Source organism: Myotis lucifugus, unplaced genomic scaffold, assembly GCF_000147115.1.
Source record: "Myotis lucifugus unplaced genomic scaffold, Myoluc2.0 scaffold_288, whole genome shotgun sequence".
In the NCBI taxonomy this organism is placed as follows: Eukaryota; Metazoa; Chordata; class Mammalia; order Chiroptera; family Vespertilionidae; genus Myotis; species Myotis lucifugus.
The window spans coordinates 389,113-416,024 of NW_005871336.1; the positions used below are offsets into that span (position 1 = coordinate 389,113).

Genomic DNA, 26,912 nt, shown 5'->3' on the forward strand with positions numbered 1-26,912 from the left:
GCACAAAGAGTTGTGAGTGCAGAAATGTGTCTTAAATCAGTAAGCATCCTTTTTCCTCCTGAAACATTTAAGTACTTTCTGAAGAACCAAACGGGACTTAGGGATAGGCCTAAGAGTTGAGTTATAGGAGAACTGATCAAAGTAAATATGGTTCATTTAGTTGTTGTTTTTAAAGTATGTTTTTATTGATTTCAGAGAGAGGAAAGGAGAGGGAGAGAGAGAGAGAAACTTCAATGATGAGAGAAAATCAATTGGCTGCCTCTTGCACGCCCCCTACTGGTGACCAAACCTGCAACTTGGGCATGTGCCCTGATAGGGAATCAAACTTTGATCTGGTTCATAGGTCGACGCTCAGCCACTGAGCCATACCGGCCAGGCTTTCATTCAGTTTTAAGGAAAACAGGAAAGCTGTTTCTTCACAGTTTTCCCCTTCTTTTCAGCCCTTAATTTCTCTTAGTCTGTTTGGTCGTTTTGCTGCTATGTAGTAGAATCTTTTCTCTGTTAAAGAGTATGTGTGGTTAAAACCATGCATACTTATGTACATTTCTTCAGTAAGTTTTGTTTCTCAGGTCTATTCTCATTTCCACTGATTGACTGTTCTATTTAATTTTATAATAGTTATATGCCAGAGTGCTGATGGGATTCATTTTCTTTCTAAGAGTGTTAAAAGGGTCAGTAATCCTATTAAAAATATTTCCCTGGAAAAAATTAAACTATAGCTTTATTGAAAGATATTCATATTACTGCTACAGTCTCTTGGAAAACAGTTGGAAACTGTTCATATTATAGCATAATTCTCCCTACAGTACATTTATGTCGATCATATTTTACAGGTTTTTTATTTTTTAGAACAGCTCTGGTTTTTAATTTTTATTTATTTACTTTCAAAAAACATTTTTATTGATTTCAGAGAGGAAGGGAGAGGGAGAGAGAGACAGAATCATCAACAGTGGAAGAGAATCATTGATCGGTTGCCTCCTGCACGCCCCACACTGGGGATTAAGTCTGAAACCCAAGCATGTGCCCTCACTGGGAATAGAACCATGATCTCCTACTTCATAGGTTGACGCTCAACCACAGAGCCACGTTGGCCGGGCTACTCTGTTTTTTTAAACCGAGGTACATATTTGATAATAAATATAATGTTCTATCAAAATCTTTAAGGAGACATTTATTTTAAAGAGACAGTTATAATTGAATTCTCAATAGTGTCTTCAGTTCAAGAGAGTAAGACCAAGTTTTAAGATTTACATGAGAAAATAAGAATGCAGATTTTTGCCTTTATTCATTATTGATGAAGACGTCATTATATTGTTGACATTATTGTGGCTAAAGATAAGATGCTAGGTTGCAGTCTTAGGTGTCTCAGTTTCTTTGTGAATATGATTAATTTATAGGCCTTTCTAGAATATCCATCTAAAGGGAAAAATGCTCTTCTTCCTTGTCTGTCATATTGCTGTCATTTTTTAGGTTATAAAAACTTGGACATGAAAACTTATATTTGATTTTTTGTTAATGCATTCATTCATTCTCTGAGTCCTTATAGTCTAGGTATTATTTTAGGTGCTGAGGATCAAAGAATAAATAATTGTCCTCAAGCACTAGATGGTCCAGTGTGAGAGAGAAATAAGAAAACAAGAAATTACACTAATGTATGAAAAGTACCATAATGGACAGAAGCAGAGTTCTGTGAAAGCTCATAGGAGGGCCACACACACACACACACACATACACACACCCTACTGTTGTTCTGATTTTGTGCTTCAGGCTAAATGATTAATTTCCATTAAACTTTTTCATTTTGCCGGCTATTCATCTTAAAACAGTTTGGAAATTGCAGTGAATCACTATGATTTTATCATTAACTCTTAAATAAATCCTTGTTTTTCATTCTCCCATTTCATTCTTAAAATCCTTAGGACCCAGCCCTAACTGGTTTGGCTCAGTGGATAGAGTGTCAGCCTGCAGACTGAAAGGTCCCAGGTTCGATTCCAGTCAAGGGCATGTACCTTGGTTGCGGGCACATCCCCAGTAGAGGGTGTGCAGGAGGCAGCTGAGCGATGTTTCTCTCTCATTGATATTTCTAATTTTCTATCTCTCTCCCTTCCTCTCTGTAAAAAATCAGTAAAATAGATTTTTAAAAAAATCCGTAGGATCCAGTTTCCCAAGTGATTCTACCAATATCTATATTACCATTTAAAACAGCTTTCTATTCACTGCTATATTTGTCCATTTTATGTCTGGATCAAATATTTTGTTTCTGATTTTAATGTTTGATTTTTGTTTCCAGTTTTCATTATGCTATTCTCATTTCACTTGCAATACTTTGTCCTTTTAGCATTTTACTATTCTTTCCACAGGTATTTGAATAACATTCTTGTCAACTCACCCTCTCTATTTCCTTTCGTACTTGTTAATATTTGAACTAAATTTCCTTCCTGTAATTAGAACATCATATATCAGAATGTTCAGCACAAATGGCCATGCCCATGGCTTTATTCACTGATGGTGGTCAGACCTTTGATTGTTCGAATTAATATCTTTGAAACTTTTAGTTTCAAAACCTCTAAATAGCCTTTAGTTTTTCTTAGATTTTACTAATATTATGTAATCACAAGAGAGTTTAATCTGTACTTTTTACTTTGTTCATATTTAGTTCTTTAAGGAGCTATACCAATAGTCTACCACCATTACGTATTTCAGGCATGTACACTTATCACATGATTTGTGATCACTAGGCCTGCGCTGCTCATCATGGGAGCCACTAGCCACAGGTGACAGCCGAGCATTTGGAATGTGGCAGATGCTACCCAGGAACTGAGTTTTAATTTTTTCTTAATTTTAATTAATTTAAATCTCCATAAAAACACTAATAATTAATTCAGTGATTGGATAACTTTTAAATGTGTTTGGGACAACTTATAAATCAAATTTTTTAAAGTGTAAATTGTTTGAAATATAAATACAGATCAAGTATTTCTGGTGGAAATTTTGCATGTGAACTGAGATATGTGATGAGTACAAAGTGAGCACAGGATTTTAAAGACAGTTAAAATAAGATGTGAATATTTCAATATTTTTGGGCTACATTTGAAATGATAATATTTTAGAAAATTGGCTTAAATAAAATATATTATTAAAATTAACTTCACTTTTTAAAAACTTTTAAAAAATATGCTTGCTTGAAAATTTTAAACCACACGTAAGGCTTACATTGTACTTCTACTGGGAAGCGCTGCTATGGGCCAGTAGTTTCAAACGTGGCTGATACTCAGAAAGAATTGAATAGTAGCAAATTTTTATAGAAATACAGCTTTCCAGACACTATCCCAGGCTTATTAAGTGAGGACCCAATAGCTAGGGGTCTAGGAAGTTTTATATTTGTAGGGCTCTCTAGGTAATTCTGATGCCTCACTGGTTTTGAGCACCACTGGAAGCTTTTTGATAACTGCTTCAATTTCTTCCATAGTTATTGGCCTATTGAGATTTTTAGATTCTTCCTGATTGAGTTTTGGAATGTTGTATTTTTCTAGGAATTTGTCCATTTCCTCCAGGTTGTCTAGTTTGTTGGAGTAGAGTTGTCCGTAGTATTGTTTAACAATCATTTGTATTTCTGTGGGGTCTGTTGTTATTTCGCCTCTATCATTTCTGATTTGGTTTATTTGGGACCTCTCTCTTTGCTTCTTGGTGAGCCTGGCTAGGGGTTTGTCAATCTTGTTTATCCTTTCAAAGAACCAGCTCTTGGTTTCATTGATTTTCTGTATTGTTTTTTTGGTCTCTATTTCATTGAGCACCACTGGTTTAGATTACAAATTCTGCTAATGCAGACCCTTCAAAAGCAAGACTACTGGTACTCCTTTAAGAGACCAGCTAATCGCACCAGGTTTGTTTCTGTCTAAACTGTAGGCTTGGAAGAGGCAGTCCAGTGCTCCTTATTTTAGACTAGAGGCCCGGTGCATGAAATTCATGCATGGGTGCAGTCCCTAGGCCTTGCTGGTGATCGAAGTGCAAGTGTCTGGTGGAAGGGCAGGTCCCAGCTAATCTCTGGGCCCTGGGCAGCACCTGGACCCCCGAGCCTCCGCGCAGCCCCCTCTGCCTGAGTCATGGTGCCCGAGTTCCCACTCGGAGATGCGGTGAGCGTGGCTGGACTCTGTGGGCTGAGGCACAGAGTGGGCCTCTGGGCCACCCAATGGCACTGCACGGAAGTGGGCGGGCAGCGCGCTCTCGCCTGCCTCGCGGACTGGCTCCTGCGTGAACCCACAGGGAGCTCTACTGGCCCTTGTGGTCCTGGTGGCTGTGGCCTGATTCACCTGGAAGAGGCCATGTGGGTCGGTTCCACACAGGTGCTCGGCGCGGGGTGGAGGAGTTGGGGGGAGGGGGTGCTCCCCTGGCACGCGAGCCCTTGTGTCCTGGGGAGGGTAGCAGGGGGAGCGAGAGTGAGCTCGGCGGCGGACACCCTGTATTCCCCCCCACCTCCGTCACCCCGGCTCCCAGGTAGCGGGCGAGAGGTTGCAGTGTGTCGCCGATGCCCGCCATGTTCCGAGCCACCCCCTGGTGGTCAACGCATGTCATAGCAAGCAGTTGAAGGACCGCCTGAGGGGATAATTTGCATATTAGGCTTTTATTATATAGGATTCCTTCATTGGTATATTCACTAAGCATTTGTTTTGAGTAATTTATTTACCACAATGATGCAAACAAATAGCTTTTACTACTCCTTTTTATAGCTCAGAGAAATGAAAGTCATTGTAGATTAGCAATTTGCCTGAGATGTGGCCAAGCATTCAATCTTCAGGCCTCTGGCCCTCCTCTGTACTTCTCTCCCCTTTCCCCCCAGAAACATCTGGGATTGTGAGATTGTAAGAAATCTAGTGTAATATTATTGATAAGCAGCTAACAGTTACTCAGTACTCGGTATTATGCTTAGTACTTTACCTGGATCATCTTAATTAATCTTTAGAATAACCTAGTGAGTATTTTTACATTTTAATTTTTATTATTCCCAATTTACAGATGAGGAAACCAAGGCTTAAGGTTAAGTAACTTACTGATAAGGACCGAATTTGTCCCCTCAAAATTTATTCATTGAAACCTTAACCTCCATTGTGACTGTACTTGGATTTAGGGTCGGTAAAGAGGCAATTAAGATTAAGTGAGGTCATAAGGGTGGGTCCTAATCCAGTATGACTGGTGTTCCTGTAAGAAGAGAGAGACCCACCAGGGAAGTGCACACAGAGAGAAAAGGCTGTGAGGGGACACAGCAAGAGAGCAGCGAAAGGAAGGGCTGGGGGTGGGGGGCTCAGGAGAAACCAAACCTGCCAACACCTTGATCTCAGTCTTTCGGCCTCCAGAATTGTTAGGAAATACATTTCTGTTGTTTAGGCCACCAGCCTGTGGTGTTTTGTGCTGGCAGCCCTAACAGCCTTGCCCAAGGTTACGTGACTGGTTAGGGGTGGCCTTGGATTTTGGCCCTAATCGGTGTGGCTGCAAAGCCCATGCTCTGACCCACTTCACTTTTCTGCCTTACCTTAAGCGCTGGGCAGTTCTCAGCATCTGGGAGTCTCTGGCATGCAGGTTATTTGAGCCAGAAATAGAAGTGCTCCCTCAAAACAGGATTCTTCTATCTTTTCCAGAATGTGGGCTTCATGAGGCCTGGTTGCTTGTGGGGTTTGTTCACCATTATTACTCCAGGGCCTGAACCAGTGCCTGGTAGACTGAGTAGATGCTTAATAAATATTTGTTGAATAAGTGAAAAGAAAATAGGAGAATTCAGAATGATGAAGAGACAGACTGAGACAGGCCTCAGACTGAGTCCTAAAGAACTTTCACACTTAATGGGTAGGCACAGGAAGAAGAGCCTGCAGAGTGCACTGTGTCCTGATGCCCCACGTTGGGGTGTGATATACTAGCTAACTGGGAGCCATAGTAGAGTTTAAACACACATACATACACACACATATACACACACACATACAATACACACACATACACACATACATACACATATACACATACACACACACACACACACATACACACATACACACACACGCGCGGTGGGAAAGGTAGAGGCAAGAAGGAAAGACAACTGGAATCGGAGACAATCTAGGAGGCTGAACAGAAATCTCTGTGTGGAGATATGGACTGGGGTAGTGGAGGAGGAAATGGGAAGCAAAAAGGGCCATTGAGATGCTGCACTTGGTAACAGGTGACTGACAGAGGATTAGGGAGAAGAAAGAGTCCAAGGCCAGTCACCAGCATCTTGCCTGGGAGACGCTGAGGCCCACGGAGGCCACAGCTCTCACTACAGGAGTCCTTTACTTTTTCCTTATTGAGTGTATGTTCTGTCCAGAGCTTAGAATCTTGGGCTGGGGTTTGGTTTACACTTCCCGACTAATATATTTTGAGTTGTCTGTTCAGCCAGAGGACTATCACTGCTCACATTTAACAGCTTCTAAAAATGTAATTAAAAATGAAACTGGTGACAGTGCAGGAAACAACCCACCTCCTAAGCTGACATATCATTTTGGTCCCCAGAGCTGTTTTGAATGTTAGCCTTAGAAATGCGCCTTTAAGCTTCCATAGGGGCACAAAGAGGCTTTTCCCACTCTGAAGAATGACTTCAGAATCTGTTGAGAAAAACACCACTGAGGAAATGACAGAAAGCAGCTGGCCCTCTTAACCAAGTTCAGAGCAGGAAAGGAATGTCAGCCGAGCATAAAAACGGCTTTCTCTCATGAAAGACAACACAGCAGCAGCAAACACGTCTTGCTGGGTAGCCTTTTGCAGTTGTTTTCCGTAGAGCAGTAGCCAGAGACCAGCAGGCTTAGCATTGTTTTGATGCCCTCGCAACTGGCAGATCGTCTGCCACAGGAAGTTGGAAACGAACTGACCGGCTTTACCCTTCCAGGTGGCACTGAAGCCACATTTTCTGCACTGTTGTTATCAGTCATTCAATTCCCTACTGAATATTGAGTGGTGTTTTTAGTTCACAGGCCATTTGCAGTATCTTTCTGTTTCCTTTTTTTCCGTTAGCCACATACAGAAAAAAAAGGCAACTCTGGAAGCACCCCTGCAAATGTGAGTTGAACAGGAAAGCACACAATTGAAAATAACACAGCAAACAGCAATAAACATATTTTAACTGAAGACATTAGGCTATTGGGATGTTACCCTCAAGAGAAATTCGTAGAAGGCATCTCATGAGGACTTGCCAATAGAAGCAATGAGGAAATTAGAAAACTCAATTAATCTGGCATCTCAAGGGAGAGAGTAAGGACGTGGTGTTATTTTAAAGCTTTTTATTGATGGTTTCTTTCTTTCTTGGTATTGCTGCAAAGGATAAAAGGAAAAGAAAAAAAAAAGCTTATGGTTTTCTACTGATCATAAATTCAGTAGCTATCTGTATGTGACTCCTTTATCACAACATTACATCAAACATCACATAGAACACTGAAGGAGGAAAATAGTATTGGGTGAAGCTAATGTATAGCACAGTCCTATGGAAGAAACAGCATCAGTTGCATTAACCTGTTCTTTCTGGGGGAACATCTGCAAACTGTAATTAAGCAATTTTCATTTGTTTCCCTAATTCTTTTGTCATCACTAAATCACTACACTTAGGGAATAAATTGACAAATTATGAAACACAGAAAAATGCTGGTTCAGTTGCAGAAGGAAATTTCCTCCCTCAAATTCTGATGGATTTTGAGCTGATGGAACCATTTTGGTGTTAGATATGTTAGCATAAATCTTCAGCTGCAGTTGTTATAATTCATTTTTAGTCTACCCATGCATATTTGGTCCATAGATATTCATTTGTTTTCTGTGTCTGCTGTAGTTAGGTATAATTGGATAAGGAAAGAAAATGTATTTGAGTATTTACAACATTTTGAATTACAATCATTAAATTTTACTTTGGGCGGTGTCTTTAGTGCCTAGTAGTTTGTTACAATGAGTACTTTTTTCTAGTTGTTTTTTTTTTTCAGTGAAGAAAGATATTGTGGGAAGTTTCTAAATTTGATTTAAGCGCAAATAAAAAATCATTTTTTTTTACTTCTCAATATCTTTTCAACACACACATATATTTTACAGTATATTTTATACATGCCTATAAATTAGAGAGGTGAACTTTCAGTAGGCAAATGGAATTTTGAACTTTTACAAAACACAAGCGGAGACCTTTATAGTAACACAAATAAACTTTTAAGATAGTCACTATCAACCTTTAAGTAGCCAATTTAAACACTGATAAGTACATGCCCATTTGTTTTGTTTGCATTTCTCTTTAACTTGAGATGTTATTTTGACTCATTGTTGTTAAAGATAGCGTTATACTGATAGAAAAGAGTAAATTACCCGGCTTGACACTGAGGTGATCATAAGACTGCATCCCCTGATTCAGTTGAATGGGTACAATAGTCACATCTGGATGGTTTTAGCAAAATGTTCTGTCAGCCATAAAACAATAATATTTTCTTTGAAATGGTCAGCTAAACCCAAAGGATGCAAACAGGAAACTGTATCTTGACCAAAACTCAGATCTTTCTTATGTGAAAAATCAAACCGCAGTCTGTCTTGTATGACATTTTTAGTGTCTTTTCCCCCTACTTGGATTCGTCCCAGATGAGAGATTCATGTTGCAGCCCATTGCTTCATTAGCACGGGGAGGAATCATCACACTGTGTTTATGTGTTTTGTGGATTTAGTGTACGAATTGCTGATTAGATTGTGAATCAAGTACCATATTTTCTTTTTTTCTTCTTCTTCTCCATAAGTTATGTTTTGTGTGACTTGTAGCCAGTCATCTAATTTCTGGGTATTGTGTTCAGTCCCTAATTATAGCATCAATCCCGTTTTTCTTGCGAATGTGGAGGTCATTTCAGTACTGACTGTCCTGCTATATTTTAGGCATTGAGCTAGAATCTGGGAATACAAGGTGAAAGAGACGGGTCCCCACTCCGATGTGTCCTTCTTATTTATTTCTGTGTGCTGTGTGTTCCAAATGCTCTCGACGTGTGAAGGCACAATAGCAATGCAACTGCTTATAGACTGTGTAGAGGTTGGTAGGGCAATACTAACTTCTCTAGTTCAGCCGTGGCCCGTTTGAAATGAATAAAACTAAAAAAAAAAAAAAAAGACCGTACCCTTTTATGTAATGATGTTTACTTTGAATTTATATTAGTTCACACAAACACTCCATCCATGCTTTTGTTCCGGCCCTCCGGTCCAGTTTAAGAACCCATTGTGGCCCTCGAGTCAAAAGTTTGCCCACCCCTGCTCTAGTTGGTGCTGATAAACATATCCAGAATGTTGTGGTTTTTGATTGTCTCAGTTTTATTTTGAATAAATACTGTTTATGAGTAGTAAATAGCATAAAATGATAAGAACTGTGAATTTTTAGACTGCTTCTTTTTTTATTTTTTTACTTCCAAGCTCCCCCCCCCCCCTGGTGGGGGGGGGATGTTCTGGAGTGCCCTGAAAGAACGAGGGAATGAAAGACATGTAGCATTTAGGTCTGCTCTTGCATTCCCTAATGCTGGCTGTATGCCAATGGATGAGTCCTGGATTATACAGTTTTGTGCAGAAGAGGTTATTCTACCTCAGAAAGTTTGAAAGCTTCTAAGAAGCATTTATTTGGAAAGGAGAGAGAAAAAATTTACTCCCTCTAACTTTCTTCCACCTACGTGAGTAAAAGAGGTTGTCTTAAATAGACGCATCTTTGTGTGGGCAGACAGAAGAGCATGATTTTGGGGTGAAGGGATGTAGTTGTATGAAGAGTTTCATCTAGTGCCCTTATATTTCTGATTCGTCGTGGGCAGGGCCAGTGTAATGGAAAAGGCACAATTCTAGCTTAGAATTCAGAAGTTGGACTTCAGGCATTTATTAATTCTTTGAGACCACAGGCCTGTCACTTACTCTTTCTGAATCTGTAAATCAGGGATAATTCTGCCTGCTCAGGGTGTCTCATATGGTTGTGGTGAGGATCAGAGGAAATATATATATGAAGGTGCTTGGTAAGTTTTAAAGATTTACTCAAGTGTAAAGTTTTATAATTATTGGGACTATTATGATTTAAGAGTGGGGCATAAGGTTAAGAAATCTTGCATCTACAATATGAAAAGTGTAAAATACTATCTACAATGTTAGTTGTCTACAACATATTCCTTGAAGTAGTTAAGACCAACTATGTATAGTATATACTGAATAGTGTCTATGTATAGTGTCTGTTGTGTAGTAGGACTATAGGGACTAATCCTACACTGGCCTCTGGTGGATGGATTAAATAGTTTGTCTACGCATGGCCTTCAGGCAAGGGTATTTTATATGCTTTGACAAAGATAAGGCATCAGATACTTCTTTTTTATTCTCAATTTTTAGAGTCTACCACATGGACTCTTTACCTGGGACTTTTACCTTAAGTATGTGTAAAGGTCACCCGGGAGATCTGCTTATTAAAATGCAGATTCCTAGGGATCAAGCCACACATTTTGATCTCGTAGTTCTAGTGCGCAGCCCAGGAACCTTGACTTTCAGACCAGCGGTGAGAAGTATACCCTAAATGAGATCAAGGAGGGTACGGGGAGATGTATGAATTCCTCAAAATTCTGTGCTTTTTAAATATTTCATTTTTCTGGGAAGAAGAACCATAGCTTTTGTGAAACTCTTTGCACTCTCCACTCAAAGGGTAACAACAATCATTTTACTTTAAATATAATGTTTCATTTCATATCACCATTTTATTTATTTATTTATTTATTTATTTACCTATTTATTTATGTTAATCCTCACCCGAGGATATTTTCTCCATGATTTTTAGAGAGAGTGGAAGGGAGGGGGCAGAGACAGAGAGAGAAACATTGATGTGAGAGAGCCACATCCATTGGCTGCCTCCTGCATGTGCCCTGACCGGGGCCAGGTATCAAGCCTGCAACCAAGGTACATGCCCTTGACCAGAATCGAACTTGGGATCCTTCAGTCGTGGGCCGATGTGCCAACCATTGAGCCAAACTGGCTAGGGCACCATTTTATATTATTCATAAGGCACTTTGATGGTGTTGTGGGTTACAGGAATAATTTTACTATGGTCTTGTTAATCTCTGATCCAGAGGCTAGAATATAATAGTTTACAGACTTTTACGGCAGACTTTGGTTCAGCATACATTCTGTCCCAAGCTGAAGGATTACTGTGCACATGTCTGTGGGCCAATGTTACTCCATCACAGGGAAATCTCCCGGCGACTTCTATTGCCGAAGAACTGGGTTCTTTGTGAGCAGTTGCCATTAGCAAGTGCACAGGCAAGAGTCTTGGGAGACCACATGGGCAATGGAGGCATCTTATTAATGTAGTTCTAGGAAATGCCCCTCTAGTACTTTCAATGCTTTTGGTACCTTTTCTGTTGTATATTTCATACATGAAGGTACTTGGTAAATTCAAAAAATTTACTCAAGTGTAAACTTTTATGATGAGGGTGATTATGATTTAAAAGAGAGACATGAAGTCAAAGGAATTTTGATTCTAAAATAGGAAAAGTGTAAATAAAATATTACATATTTTTTAAGAAAGAAGAGATACATGTAGGTATTCTCCCTAGATTGCAGATTTAGGAGGAAATGCTTCTTCACTTCTACAAATAAAATTTATTTTGGAGTCATGGGAGGAAAATTAGAAAATACACATACACATCAAAACACAGAGAAAAACAAACAAACAAAAAGCCATGCTCTTTCTATAGCAATAGAATTTTTAGCTACTCTGTGGCCACTCAGAATAAAGATTACATTTCCTAGTCTCCCTTGCAGTTAGGTATAGCCGTTTGCCTAAGTTTTTGCCAATAAGAAGTGAGGGGACTGATATGTATAACTTCTGGGCCATATCTTTAAGATACGTGCCCTGGCCTCTTTTTAAAAATTCCTTTCCCCCTGGCTGGAAATAGGCAATCATTGGAGCAACTCCTTAGACCCAGAAATGGAAGCCGTGTGCTGAGGATAGCAGAGCACCCCACTAACCTTGATCCTTGGATCATTGCATGGAACAGAGCCTGCCCACCTGTCCTCAACTGTTACTTGAGAGAGAGAAACAATTTTTGTCTCGGCTGCTCTGTTTTGGTGCTTCCATGATACAGTAGCTGAAACCATACCTTCACTAATAACAGAAGGGAATAGATGTACTACACCCTTTATTCTTCTGTTTCTTCATCCTCTTGCTTGGAGCAAGGGTGTGGTGGTGTATCATCCTGGACCATGTGGAGAAGGGTGGTGCCCTAGGGATGGCAGAGCAGAAAGATAGAAGGAGCCTGGGTTCTGGGATGACTGTGGAGCAGAACAACCATGTTAGCCCTGACTTATCTATGTCTATACTCAATTAATTAATTAATAATACCATAATCCTGTGTTTTAGAGATAAACTATGGGTGTATTTATCCTTCCTGAACATATATATATATACATATATATATGTATATATATATATTCATATTCAACAGAAAAGTTCAGGAAGGATATATATAATTATACAGATATAATTATGTATATATACATATTTTATATATATATATATATATATATATATATATATATATATATATTAGTTAAGAACATGGGAATTGGTGACAACCAGGATTTTAGTCTAATCTCTGCTACTTCCCAACTAGGTGGTCTTTAAAATCTCTCAGCTTCACAATTATCATCTGAAAGATGGATATAATACCTCAACCTCATAGACTTGTTACTAGGATTAAATGATTATATATACAAACACACACATACACATTACATATATGTTTATTTATATTAGCAGTATCAGAATTACAGTAAGGGTTCAACTAAAGTTTCATTTATATAGTTAGCAAATTTATTTTATAAAAGTGGGATTATACTATAAGTAAAGAAATCAGGTACAGAGGACCACATATTGTATGATTCCATTTATATGGAATGTCTAGAGAAGGGAAACATATAGCTGTAAAAAGTAGTTCGGTGGTTTTGCTTGCGATTAGAGGTAGGAATGGGGAGTAACTGCAAATGAGCACCAGGGACCCTTTTGGGAGAATGGAAATGATCTAAAAATTTAATTATGATGATGGTTGCACAACTCTGTATTTACTAAAAATCATAGACTTGTACTCTTAAGACAAGTGCATTTTGTAAATTACACGTCAGTAAAGCTGTGGAGTGGCAGAGATGCTGTTCATGGATACTTAGGTCCTGACCTTGCGTTCTTCACATGACCTTGTGACTCTGGATTTGGCTCAAGAAATAGGAGGGTCCTGTTTGTTTTAAATATTTCCTATTAAGAAAATAAGTCATTTGTGCATAGATTTGAAAGTGTTAAGTAGGTAAGGACTGCCATACAAAAAGAAATGAACTATTTGGATGCAGCAAGATCTCAGCTTATTCAGCGGTTCTCAACCTGTGGGTCGCAAGTCTTTCACAGGGGTCACCTAAGACCATCGGAAAACACATATATAATTACATGTTGTTTTTGTGATTAATCACTATGCTTTAATTATGTTCAATTTGAAACAATGAAATTGGGGGTCACCGAAACATGAGGAACTGTATTAAAGGGTCGCGGCATTAGGAAGGTTGAGAGCCACTGGTAGACAGTGTCACCAGCAGCTGTCACTCTGGTAGGGGTTCTGGGAGCTACGGGAAGCTGTGCTGAAAGATGCTGCATCTGCCCCCCTTGGGCCACCTCCCTTCTGTGGCCTTGACTGGATCGGTTGGGAAGGAGCTTACCTTGTGGGTGATACGTGTGGCCTCTTTGCACCAATCTGTAACCTGTTTGACAAGCTGCAAGCACACTGTATTATCTACTTCCACCATCACAGAAATTGTTAAGAAACCAAGATGTTACCTAAGTCATGCAGAATTAAACTAGAAGACTAGTACAGATTGCAGTGGAAAGATAAGGTTAACATTCTGAGATATCTAGAGGGAGGGAACATAAGCACTTGGTGATGTCTTCATTTCTGTTTCAGAAACACAGAATTCCCTTGGTGAGTTTTTTAAAATCTTAAACCCAATTGCTGAGGCTCCCTTTACCCCTCACCCCGATGACTACGATTGCTCTGTACTTTCTACCTCGTGTATTTGAACCACTCTGCTCTATTCTATCCACTTCCTCTGAGAGCACAGCGCTGTGACTCCCAAAGGCCTGGGTCAAGTTCAGAGTTTTCGTTGTGCCCGTCAAATATCACCCCTCCCATGTGTCACCAAGTGTTCCTCCCATCTCCCTGGAGTACTTGGTGACTTCTCAGGCTCTGTGCTTTCCCACCTCGCGGCTTTGCTCCCTTTGTGGGAGAACTCGCAGTGTCCACCTGTTGAAACTGTAGTTTGCTGCAAAGCCCAGTTCAGATGCCCCATGCCTGTGTAAAGCCTTCCGTGAGTCCCAAACCGATGGCGAGCTTTCACCATTCTTTACCATTGCCCCTCCCTTGTATCATCTGCCATAGTTGTGTTCTGTTTTGGTGGTTTGCATACCTGGCTGAACTTCCTAGTTTATAAATTCTGTGAGGACAGGATTGGTTCTTACCCACCTTTGGCACCTTGCACGTGGTTGAGGCCCAGAATATAAATTTTGGATCGAACGAGTTGCCTAACTCAATAGCCACTCAGATTTTCTTCCTGGAAAGAAACTTTCAACTACTTGACACTCTAAACATTTTTCTCTCTGTAAGCGCCTAGCACTGGACATTGAAAAATTTCAACTTCCTGCCATTGTGTCCCTCACCTTGGGCTTTTGACACAGTTTTTTCCTGCCTGGGCTGTGCATTTGCAGCTTGAGAGCTATGCCTGTGAATAATGAGTCAATTATCATCCGGCCTCAGGGAAAGCGCGATTACTCCCCACTAGCCAGGCTGAAGTAATCCTCTCCTCCCTGTGCCCTTTCAATGCAGAACATAAAACAGGTGGAATTCAGAGCACTGCAGAGGGAATTTAGACAAAACATCGGTCTGCTGAATTTAGCTTCTTTGGATTCATTCTGATTTATGATTGATTGGTTTTTAAATTGCTTATTTAATCCTAACGACTGTCGCTCCAGGGGAGGCCAGATACCACGGAGCATGTGATCAGGAAGCAGTTGAGCGAAGTAGTTTGGCTGGACAAATGAGGAGCAGATATTATTGTCCAGAGAAACATTGCTCTAGGCTAGGAGTATAATGTGAAAATCACCCCATGGCTTTCAAAGTACCCAACCTTGTTATAAGCATGATTGCTTATCCCCTATTCTCTTTGCAGAAGGCCTTTTGCAACTGCTCAGAGTTGCACAGAAATATCCCCCATGAATTTTTCGTTCCTTCTAGCAACATATTCAGTATCTGTTTGCGGCCGAGAACCTGCTCTTGATTTATATTGCTCTTGACCACGGTGCAGAAGAACAGAGCCTCAGTGGTGCTGACAGGACCTGGCCGTGAATTCTGATGAGGTTGGTGTAGATCTGTGAAAACTCTCCTGCCAGGGTGGCGACGCTTCTCAGCGCGTGGACGCTGGTTTGGCTCTTGTATGGATGAATCTGAGTTTTTACAGAGTTTCTTTCAAAATAGACTTCTCTGAAAGTGATCACTTTCAACTGGAAGCCATATAATCAATGCATGATTAGTATTAATTTATCAAGGCATCAGTAGTTTCAATCTTTTCAAGGAGCGGAACCTTTTGCTTTGGCCTGAAGACATTGTAGGTACAGCTGGTGTGGCCTAGTAAGGCAGGTCTGTTGGAAGTTTGCATGCTTGGTATGTAATAATTTTTTTTTAAATTCCATTGCTTCAGAATAATAAAACCTTTAAGAAACCTTTGTTTCACTTGTATTGAAGTTTTGACTCAGAAATGCCCAAAGAGCCTGGCTGGTGTGGCTCAGTGGTTGAACATCAACCTATGACAGGAGGCCATGGTTCGATTCCTGATCAGGGCACATGCCTGGGTTTTGGGATCTATCCCCAGTGTATGTGTGTGTTGCGGGGGCGGGGGGAGAAGGGAGGCGGTATTCAGAAGGCAGCCGATCAATGATTCTCATCATTGATGTTTCTATCTCTCCTCCCTTCCTCTCTGATATAAATAAAAATATATTTTTTTTTGTAAAAAGAAATGCCAAAGAGATGCTCTGTCAGGTCTGAACAACCTACTTGTTCTCTGAAATATTGCTGTTAGATTTTTATTTATTTATTATGTCTGACACTTATTTCAAAGCAAGAAACATTAGGGACAAGTTGAAATACTGAAAAAAGGACTGATGAAAAACAAACACTTGGGTGGCTCATGTGGACTGTCACCAGGCCACCAGGACAACTCTGGGAAGCAGTGTCTCTCATCAGGTTTAGGCCCCGTTGGATTCATTTTGACATTATCATACCGAAAAAGAACTTCTTTCCTACCTCATTCTGCCAAGAGATTTATTATTTGTTGGTTTTTTATGAAAGTGATAAAAGCCTTGGAAGAATCACTTCTGGGTCTTTGGAGTGATATAGTATGTATTCATGTGAGGAGTAGGAAGGAGCCTTAAACTGTAGGAGCAATTGGAGAGAGAACAAGTTCTTTCCTGAATCTTCTTCTTGCTGACCTAAGAACATCCAAACCTGTAGAGAATTTTTCTAAGAATTTATTTGAGCCAAACTTACTGTTGCCAGGAAGCAAGATCTCAAATGCTCAGGAGAATAGGAGAATAGCAGTTTGCAATTTCTTGTATGCACTTGCTATTGAGGGAACTTAAGGAAGATTAAGTGAAGGTGGGAGAAAGCAAGGCAGGGAAAGGATCCCAGGAGAGTTAAGATTCTGTGCTTTGTTGAGAGTGGTTATGTCTTCAAGGGTTATTACTTCTGGCATTTCAAAGGTGTGTTGATCTAGATGCACAAGAACAATGGGCAGGGCTGGCTTACACACCTTTCTGAAGAAGTTGTAGGCGTGGGCATGACTACCCACCATGATCTGCCCAGTTAGGAATTTGTAATTTATTTCAGCACCCTTAATCATATTTTAAAAATGAAAGTTTTATGTTTCCAAAATGAAGAAATTTTAAAAGCATGAACAAGAAATTTTGTTAGATCTGAGTCCCCACCAGCATTTCAACATCAGCATCAGAAGTAGAGACTTCATTATATTTTGCTCTTTCTTTCAAAGGAGTTTCATCTGTCAAATACCCTGGTTATTTTATTGGAAATGGCAGTACCTTGTGTGATATGAGAACAAATAGAACGGGTCCTTATGGAATATCTGTTTCACTAAATGCCTTCCAAGTATTTAAGTCAATAGACTGTTACAATAGTGTGCTGGGTACACAGTGTTTTCTTAGTAAATACTAGATTTAGTCTGTTCAAGCCTTAAAGGATAAGCAGGGAGAACTGAAGTAATTCCACCTCGTATTAGAACAGTGCACTGAAGAATGGCAGGTGGCCACAGGAAGCCCTGATTCTAACTTTGAGGAACCCTTTCATTTCTCAGAGAACTTCTCCTGTTTCCAAGCATTTTTAGAACTATCTTGCTCTACCCTGCTACTACACTGCTTATCTTTGCCCTAGGACTGATTTAGGACATCTCTGTGGCTGTAAAAGAGGAAGACCTCAGGGAGATAAGTCCTAAGACTATTCCTTCCTCACTTACCTGATCTTTCACAGTGCTGGTTACTGCAGCAATATTCTGAGCAACTCTCCCATTACTCTACTCACTCAGCACCCCCAGCCCCTGCACCCCAGCAGCCCAAGCTAGTGCTTCACATCAGAGTTGCTGATGGGATGTTGAGGCCAAAGACAGGGGTCACCTTCCCAGGAGTAGCTTGTTAGGAGCCATGAATGTTGGTGCAGGAGGCAGTAGGGAGAGCTGGCCTGAGCGTGTGTCATTTACTAATATGACCCTTTTACAGAGAAAGCGCTAAATTCAATCAATATTTGTGTTTTGCCTCTCTGGCTGATTGAGTTAATAATTATACACCAGGTTATCTTACCTCTGCTCCCCAACAGTATCTCAGCATTAATGTCCTTTAGACATCCCTATAGGTTTTAATTCTACTAGTGATGGCTATTCAGAAGCAAACAAAGGATCCTGACTGGACTAGCACCAGGCTATGATCATTAGAACAATGAGAATCTCACCTATTTTCATGCCATGCAGCTAACAGCTTAAGAGGAAGCATGGCCACTTCACTGTTTTAGGCTCTCTCATAACCCCTCTAGTTGCATACCTGCCTAAGGAGCTCACAGAAGAAACAGTCCCTGTATCTCATGGTAGAGTATTGTAAGGGGATGAAACCTTACTCTACCACCCTCACAGTATCTTGATTTCTGCCACCTGGTCTCTTTTGACTCTTTTATCACTTGTCTAGTGATCACTGATGTGGAGTCCTGTATTTATTATTGCGGTTGCAGCAAATGAGTTCTATTTTGGAATGTACCATGCACCTTTGGTTCTTGTTATACTATTGTAAACTTTTTTTCTTTGTCTTCTTTTTGGAATTTTTTTCTTTTCTCATGTCATTCTTCTATTTTCTAAGGACCCATTCCCTTCCTTTGTGGTATGATTCTAAGTGGCATAGACAGTGGTTAGGAGCATGGGTTCTTAGTCAGAAGGTCTGGATTCAAATCCCCACTCTGCTGTTTACCAGCTGTGTTATCTCGAACAAAATGCATAGGTAAAAATATGAGAAAAATACCACTGAAAAAATGTTGTTGCAGCTTTTCTGTCTTACTAGGAGTACTTTTCAAATTTTTATGTTTTATCTTACAAATGTGCTAAAATCCTCCATATATTGCTTTCATATAAGAAAAAAATCCCCCTCAAATTTAGGAAAAAAAATGAGATAGGTAATGCCAAGGAGACTTGGAAGTATTATACTTTATCAACATTTTAGCAGTGACTTAGAACAATGTTGGGTACATAGTAAGCACGTAACATATATTTTTGTGTAGTAAATGAAATAGTCTTATCTATTTGCATTTATAAATTTCTTCGAAAACTATTTTTGTTGTTGTTTGGAAGGAAGATTCTCAACTGGAAATGAACTAGACTGGGTGTGGTGGATGTTTTCCAATATTATGTCACTTATTATTTCAGAGGATAAAGTGACCCAAAGAGGCTTATTTGGAACCAGATCTTCAGAAGACATATTTATTTCAGTACAACTTACTCATGAAAATGAACCAAATGATCACCGTCTTAGGAGTAAAGCCATCTTTTTTCGTACTTCATCACAGTCTTCAGGAGAGGAACAGGTAATACTTTTAGAAACAGTCTGAGAAAAGACGTTCTTTATTAATTAAAAAAATATCCGGAAGAACATCAGAGACACTGGACAGTTATTAGACCAATCACTCAGACTCCAAATTCTAGAAGGAGTGTCATTGGGATACTTTATTGAAAATCATTATTACATTGTATGATTTAACAGCCAATGTTTATGATGATAACTTGGTTATCCCCAATTCTTGTTAAAAAACCTCTTAACAGCCTGGCTGGTGTGCTCGGTTGGTTGGAGCATCATCCCATACACTGAAAGTTTGTGGGTCGATTCCTGCTCTGGGTTCAATCCCGGTCGGGGCATGTATGGGAAGCAACTAACCTACATTTCAACCGCTGTTTCTCTCTCTCTGCCCCTTCCCCCACCTCTAAAACCAGTAAACATATCCTCAGGTGAGGATAAAAAAACAAAACAAAACAAAAAGAAAAACCTCTTAAGAATTTGCCATCTACAAGTTCTTCTTGAAATACATTTTAACTTGTCCTCTATGTGGAACTAAAGAATTCCTTTTTAAATTCTCTCTGTAAAATGGGAGTTTCTTCTACCTGTTCTGGATTCACCTCTTTCGAGCTTAAAGTAGAAGCTGTTATCTTTGTTTTTTCCAGGATTTGGTCAATGAATATTATATGCTCTCTCCCAAACCTTCAAGACTTAATAGACTGTAGTCATATTATCCTTAGCTGTGGTTTTTTTTTTTTTTAAGATATTTTATTGATTTTTTACAGAGAGGAAGGGAGAGAGATAGAGAGTTAGAAACATCGATGAGAGAGAAACATCGATCAGCTGCCTCCTGCACATCTCCCACTGGGGATGTGCCCGCAACCCACGTACATGCCCTTGACCGGAATCGAACCTGGAACCCTTCAGTCCGCAGGCCGAAGCTCTATCCACCGAGCCAAACCGGTTTCGGCAGCTGTGGTTTTTAACTATCAAGGAATCTAAGTGAAAGTTATTATTTTTAAAAACTAAATGGGTATTTTATTTAGGTTGAAATAAACTATAAAGATTGATTTTCTTCATTAAAAATAACAGCAATATTTTCTGTATATTTTCTTAGATAAACTACAAAACACATTTTTGTAGGTTGTCCAGGTTTTGCTTATAAATCAAGACAAGGCAGTAGATATAGTCATGGAAAATTGCCGCAGCCTTTTGCAGCAAGGATTCAGAATCTGGAGAAGGGGCCACGCATAAATGGATACACTAGACAAGAAATATAAATTTAGAAGGCATGGGGAACCAGGCAGAGGCTTCACTCTAGTGGCGAAGCTCTCTGAATGTCCGGACCCAAGGCTTTTTATTTACTAGAATATACATTTGCCCTTTAGCAAACCAAACAGACATATCAAAGGTAAGGTTTGGTAAACAGTAAAAGATTATCAGGTTAGGAGATTGCCTTCAGCCACCATTGTCTCCACAGAACAATCGGTGCATAGCTTTTAGCCCTTGCTAAAGCCCAAGGTCCATCAGCCTTCTGACTGACCTCTCGCATTTACATGTTAACTACTTTTTGGTCTTTGCCTCCAGCAAAAAATGTTCTACTTTTTAAGCCATTTGAGTTTCTGCTTTATCACATCTTCCCTGTGATATTGTGGACAGAATTGTATTTGCGATTTTATCCAAGGGAACAAAAATCTCTTCATTAGAAATGTGCTTATATATAGCAGAGGCTATATATAGAGAGAGAGATAATTGTGGGACAGAAACTTTGTCCCCCAGTGAATTCACTATCTACTGGCAATCTTTAGCCACTGGAATTATATCATCTATTGAATCTTTGACCAGCATGTTGGACACAAAGGATTGTTCAATGGCATTGTTTTCTAATAACTTGAAAAAGTTGTATTAGCATTTTCCAGTTTGCCCTTCAAGGGTTCACCGGATGGGATGGTTTCATTATGCATAGCTAATTAACAAAGCTGGAAGGAAAGTTTTATTGTCTGAAGTGCTACAGGATCAGCGCCTTTATTTTCAGTTGTTCCATTTTCCCATCAGGATGTCTTCCTTGTATTTTTCAGATAGTGCTGGATGAAGGCCAACAAGTTGGCATTTCCTTTCAAGGTGATCCAAATTGGGCAGGAAAGGTGAAGGTAAGGCATGATTTAATTTTTGTTTCCATGGCAAAACCCCCCAAAAACTATAAAAGCAGAAAAACCCACAGGACTCATTTGCTGTCTCATACAAGTTGGGGAATTCAGCAGATTTTGCCCTTATACTTTAAAAAAAATTTGTTTTTGAGAATGTTACACTATGCGTGGTTGTCTAGGTTCCAGATCTTTCCCCCCAAAGCTTAATAAATGGAAGGGGTGCTTCGATAGGGAGATGTGGCTCTAGTCCCCTTTAGCATATACCATTAAGAGAAATGGGACTTAACAGATTCTCCCATTTTCGTACTGAAACTGGCATATGGAAGATAAATTTTTCCTGTCACTTGGATGCCAGGAAATAACTGCAGTTTTGTACTTACAAGCCCTGGAAGCTACCCTTTTAAATTCCTATGTAAGAGCCATGGTCTGACAAATAGAGCTGAAAGAAGACAGGCCCAGGCTATCTTTTGAATTCCAATTATGAGTTCTAAATTTGCAATTTGAAGGTATTTTGTTATGCACATATTTCAGGTCATAAGCATAAAAGGTGTTTTGACATTATGCCTTTACTCTAGGTCTCCTTGGAACCAGTGGTGAAATCATTTTCTTATTTACACTCTTTGATATTCACCTGAGATGAATTAGTTTGGTGTCTGAAATGTTACCATTTTGTTAATCTAAAATGTCTCATTGTCAGCTTGCAGTGGAAAGCAGTTACTCCTCATGGAATAGTTTTTCATTGAAATGTCGCTATTGTGTCTGTAAAGGTCATTTGCTCTGCTTTTTTTTTTTTTTTTTTACCTTTGAAGTAATTTTCAGTTTTATTTGTTTGAAAGATTTTTTTGCCCTGCTTACCTTGCTTGTGATTTACCTGGGCAGGATGATTTTTTTTTATAATGATATTTATATTTTATTTTATTTTTAAATCCTCATCCGAGGATATTTTTTCCATTGATTTTTAGAGAGAGTTCCGGAAGACAGAGAGAGAAACACCAATGTGAGAGAGACACGTCTATTGGTTGCCTCCCACATGCCCCTGACCAAGGCCAGGAGCCTGCCACTGAAGTATGTGCCCTTGACCGGAATTGAACCCAGGATCCTTCAGTCCACAGGCCGACGGTCTATCCACAGAGCCAAATCAGCTAGGGCAGGATGATTTTGTTTTGAATGAACCCTTCTCTCCTGCTTTCTTTCTTTCTTTCTTTCTTTTTTTACTTTCTGGCTCTTTCCAGTGAAAAATGTGCTGTTATGATAATAGCCAGACCCACCACCATCATTTGCTTGAGAAGCAAAAGCAATAAAACAACAGCAGCAGTAATAATCCTATACAATAAAAGCCTAATATGCTAAGTATCCGGTTGTCTGGTGACCAGGTCGACTGTTCAACCAATCAAAACGTAATATGCTAATGATATGCTAAGGCCACTCAACCACTCGCCATGATGTGCACTGACCACCAGGGAGCAGACAGTCGACTAGTACAGCAGTCGCCAACTGGTGGTCCGCAGACCACTGGTGGTCCGTGAGGTCCGAAAGGCTGGTGACCACTGGTTTAAGGAAACCTTTGGAGCGGCAGTCGCCAACCAATGGTCCGTGGACTACTGGTGGTCTGTGAGGTCTGAAAGGTTAGTGACTGTTGGACTGGTCGACCAGTCGCTATGACATGCACTGACCACCAGGGGGCAGACGCTCCAACTGGTAGGTTAGTTTGCTGCTGGAGTCCGGCTGATCAGGACTGAGCGAGACTCGCCCTGCAGCCCTCTTGCAGTCCCTCTCCACCAATCGTGCACCAGTGGGGTCCCTCGGCCTGGCCTGTGCCCTCTTGCAATCCAGGACCCCTCAGGGGATGTCGGAGAGCCAGTTTCAGCCCGAACCCGCAGGCCACTGCCTTCGGAGGGCGCCAGCCGCAGGGCTCACGGCTGGTGATCCTCTCCTGATCAGGACTGATGGGCGCAAGCCGGCAGGCGCAGTGGGACCGGGATGAGCGGGAGCAGCAGGTAGGAGCTGCAGGCGGCATTGGACTTCGGGTTTCGGCCCAATCCCCGCAGGCCACCGAGAGGGACCCCACCCGTGCACGACACTGTTTTGGACTGTCTTGGCTGTGGAATATATTCTGGGATAGAATCTGGAACGAATTCCCTTTTCAAGAACTCCCCAGATGGTTCTTTTCCCTTTCAGTATAAAGATCTTACTATGGTGCCTGCAAAATCCAGGCCAACTTCCAAATTTACTGCTTCTTTCAGATGTCTCTGGGAAAGCTGTGTGAACACAGACCTTTAGCTGGGACTCAAGTTAATGAGAAAATTGGGTTCAGTTGCTCACTTGAGTGTTTTGGAAGTGGATTCATTGATTCTTAATTGCCTTTTTTTAAAAAAAAAAGTCTAATATGCATAAAAATAATGTTAATCCTTTTCTAGGTAGATAATTTCCTAGAAGTAGAAGATTTGGACATGGATGAAGAGATTAAGCCCCAAATGAGCAAGGGTATGCCTTCTGTTTTCTTTCTAAACTGCCTGGCCTCTTTCTAGAAGCTACAAGTAATACTTTAGGCAGCTTCTTTTTTTTTTTTTTCCTGGCAATCCTATCTCCATCTTCCCTGAGACAGGGAAAACTGGAGTTCTGCAATTTCTTTTTCAATAACAGAGATTTCAGTGGAAAGGTCAAAGCCTGTTGAAGGTTGTAAAGCAGCGGTTCTCAACCTGTGAGTCGAGACCCCTTTGGGGGTCGAACGACCCTTTCACAGGGGTCGCCTAAGACCATCGGAAAACACATATATAATTACATATTGTTTTTGTGATTAATCACTATGCTTTAATTATGTTCAATTTGTAACAATGAAAATACATCCTGCATATCAGATATTTACATTACGATTCATAACTAGCAAAATTACAGTTATGAAGTAGTAACAGAAAGAATTTTATGGTTGGGGGTCACCACAACATGAGGAACTGTATTAAAGGGTCGCGGCATTAGGAAGGTTGAGAACCACTGTTGTAAAGTCTTGCATCTTGAATGAAATAAAGATGTCCGCTCTCCCTCTGCCCCTCTCCACACTGATATACCATATGCTTGATTTTTGAATGATTGTCTCAAGTAAAGTCATCTAAGTCAAACCCAATTTCTTAGAAGCACCATGTTGTAAATTGAGATTATTTTGGAATGAAACATAGAATATCAATTGATCATAAAAATTAAAAAATATCAGGATTGATCATAAACAAAAGAAAATCCAAATCTTTGCTTTCATAAAAATTTATTAAATATGTAAACCAAACACTTAAGAATACTGAAGATATATTATAAATGTTTCTTTTCTTTTTTTTAAGATATATTTTATTGATTTTTTACAGAGAGGAAGGGAGAGGGACAGAGAGTTAGAAACATTGATCAGCTGCCTCCTGCACACTCTCCACTGGGGATATGCCCGCAACCAAGGTACATGCCCTTGACCGGAATCGAACCTGGGACCCTTGAGTCCGCAGGCCGATGCTCTATCCACTGAGCCAAACCAGTTAGGGCATAAATGTTTCTTTTGGGGGCATCTTCCCACATGGGCTGGACTGAGAGAGGCTTTATGCTAATTCACTGATGATTATGTAGATGAGCCCTTTTTCCTTTCCTGGTTAGCATTTTTGTGTAAACATAGGTATCCTTTTGCTTAAAGGACTTTTGAAATATGTTCCAAATTAGAATTGTTTGTTTTGAAAACTCTCATTCCTAATTTAGTATGGAAGAATATTTCAAAGTCAATGTTGAACTAACGTTAGGGAAGGGGCAGTTTCCATGGGATTTGGTGTTGCTTACAGTGTTTAGGCAGTCATAAGCATAATCATGAATTATGGTCACGATTATTGGATGGGGACTTCTTTATAACCAGACAGGAGTTAGCATGTCTGGGTGTACTTGGTTTGGGAATGATGACACTCCGTAAGCCCTATTCTGGCTTCTTTGGTTGCCTGGATTGAGGGTAATTGGAAGCAATTAACATTTATATTCTGCTTCTGAACATCACAATACTCTACTGAAGGGTTTGTTTTTCAAGCATTCTGTTAACCAGCAGACTTGGTTCAAGTGAGATCAGAAATCTGATGGAATCACATAGTCCAAGGAAAGGTTCTCTTAACTGTGATACCCTAGGTTGCTCTGAATTTCTGTATAAGAGCAGTTTAGGGACTCCAATTGCATTAGAAGGGATAGCTATGGACTTATCAAGAGCCAAGTTTGTAGAGCAAGCACACTGGTTTTGGGCTGTGGGTGACTTTGGGAGGGCCAGCTTGTTAAAAATGAACATTCCTGGGCCTAGTGCCAAGGGAGAGTCTAATTCAGAAGGTCTTCGGTGGCATCTTGTGATCTGTGTTTTCAGCCACTACCCCAGGGGATTCGGACAGAGTTCACGTGTGTGGATGACACTTGGAGACAAATAGTTCTAGTTTGCACTTAGTACATTTACAATATAAAGTTAATTTTATAGGAGGGCACAAAAATACATTGGTTGGGCATTTTTCCCGATGGTTTAAATTTCTTGCTTCCTGCGAGTAATGAGAAGATCTATATACTGACATAAACCTACTTAACCAACGAATGTGATTTTGGTTATAGAAATCTCTTCAATTAGCCTTTTTCACTTTTTATTATTTTCATATTGTTTTTCCTTAAATATTTTTTCAAGTTATGTTTTTAATGATTTTTAAAAAAATCAGATCTATTTCTTTAGTTTGAAAAAATTGCATAAAAAGTCTCACTAGTATGATTTTTCCAGAAATCAGATAACAGGCCGTCTTGCACTTACATGAAAAGGGTCACTGAGGCCTGAACCAAGTCTCAGTGGACTCCAATGAGCTAGTCAAGACCGTCCCACATGGAAAATAATGTGGAAAACCTAGGCTGAGAAGCAATCCTGGCTTCATTGCCCTATTCCAATTACCAGCAGGGACCACCAGGGCTTCACAATTTTCATAATGCACAGTCTGGGTCACTTACAAGGAAAAAATTAAATAGTTTGTGCCAACGCGAATTGTAGTTTGGGCCCATTTTGTATTACGCCTCAGGAATGTGAGCAGAAGGCAAACATTTATGTCAGATGGGAAATGTGACATTTCAAATAGGCGAGTTGCTTGTAAAATTTTGGCAGCTGAGAGGCTTACTGATTAGAGTCTGTTGTTATTGTTTAAGCAGCAGATATGCCTAGGGCAACCAGGAAGTGAGCTGCGCATTGTTTTTCTGCCATTGATGTCATTTGCTCACCTTATTTGCTTTCGTAAATATTCTTTAAGATTCAGGTGCAGGATGCTTCCCCAGTGTTTGGCTTTATGATGCTTCCCCAGTGTTTGGCTTTGGCAGCTCAGGCAGACACAGTTTTTCAGAGGAACCAGCTCACTGCAGTGGTGTCGAGCACTAGTAGTTGCCACCGAGTTTGGGGCCCTGTGTGTATTTGAAATCAAGTTAACCACTTTTTCCTCCTTTGAATTTGAGATAAGGTAATTAACCAGCAGGGTAATTACTAGCGTACCCCTGACTTTTATCCAGAGTCATCATTATTTGGAGTAGGTATTAGCTATGCTGAGCCATTAGAGCAGGGAGAATCTTCTGGCTTTATT

At 40.1% G+C, this 26,912-nt stretch overlaps 1 protein-coding gene across 4 annotated transcripts in view; it reads left to right on the forward strand.

Moving 5' to 3' along the window:
• CUNH11orf74 (chromosome unknown C11orf74 homolog) overlaps positions 1-26,912 on the forward strand; it is a 59,048-nt gene that overhangs the window by 18,585 nt on the left and 13,551 nt on the right. For 2 of the 4 annotated variants that reach the window (XM_014465341.2, XM_014465347.2), the window contains exons 3-5: positions 19,042-19,199; positions 21,244-21,315; positions 23,730-23,796. In XM_014465341.2, the coding sequence (XP_014320827.1) occupies positions 19,042-19,199; positions 21,244-21,315; positions 23,730-23,796 (297 nt within the window). The remainder of the gene's footprint in view (positions 1-19,041; positions 19,200-21,243; positions 21,316-23,729; positions 23,797-26,912) is intronic. The other 2 variants (XM_023763520.1, XM_023763521.1) reach the window with 1 other exon arrangement.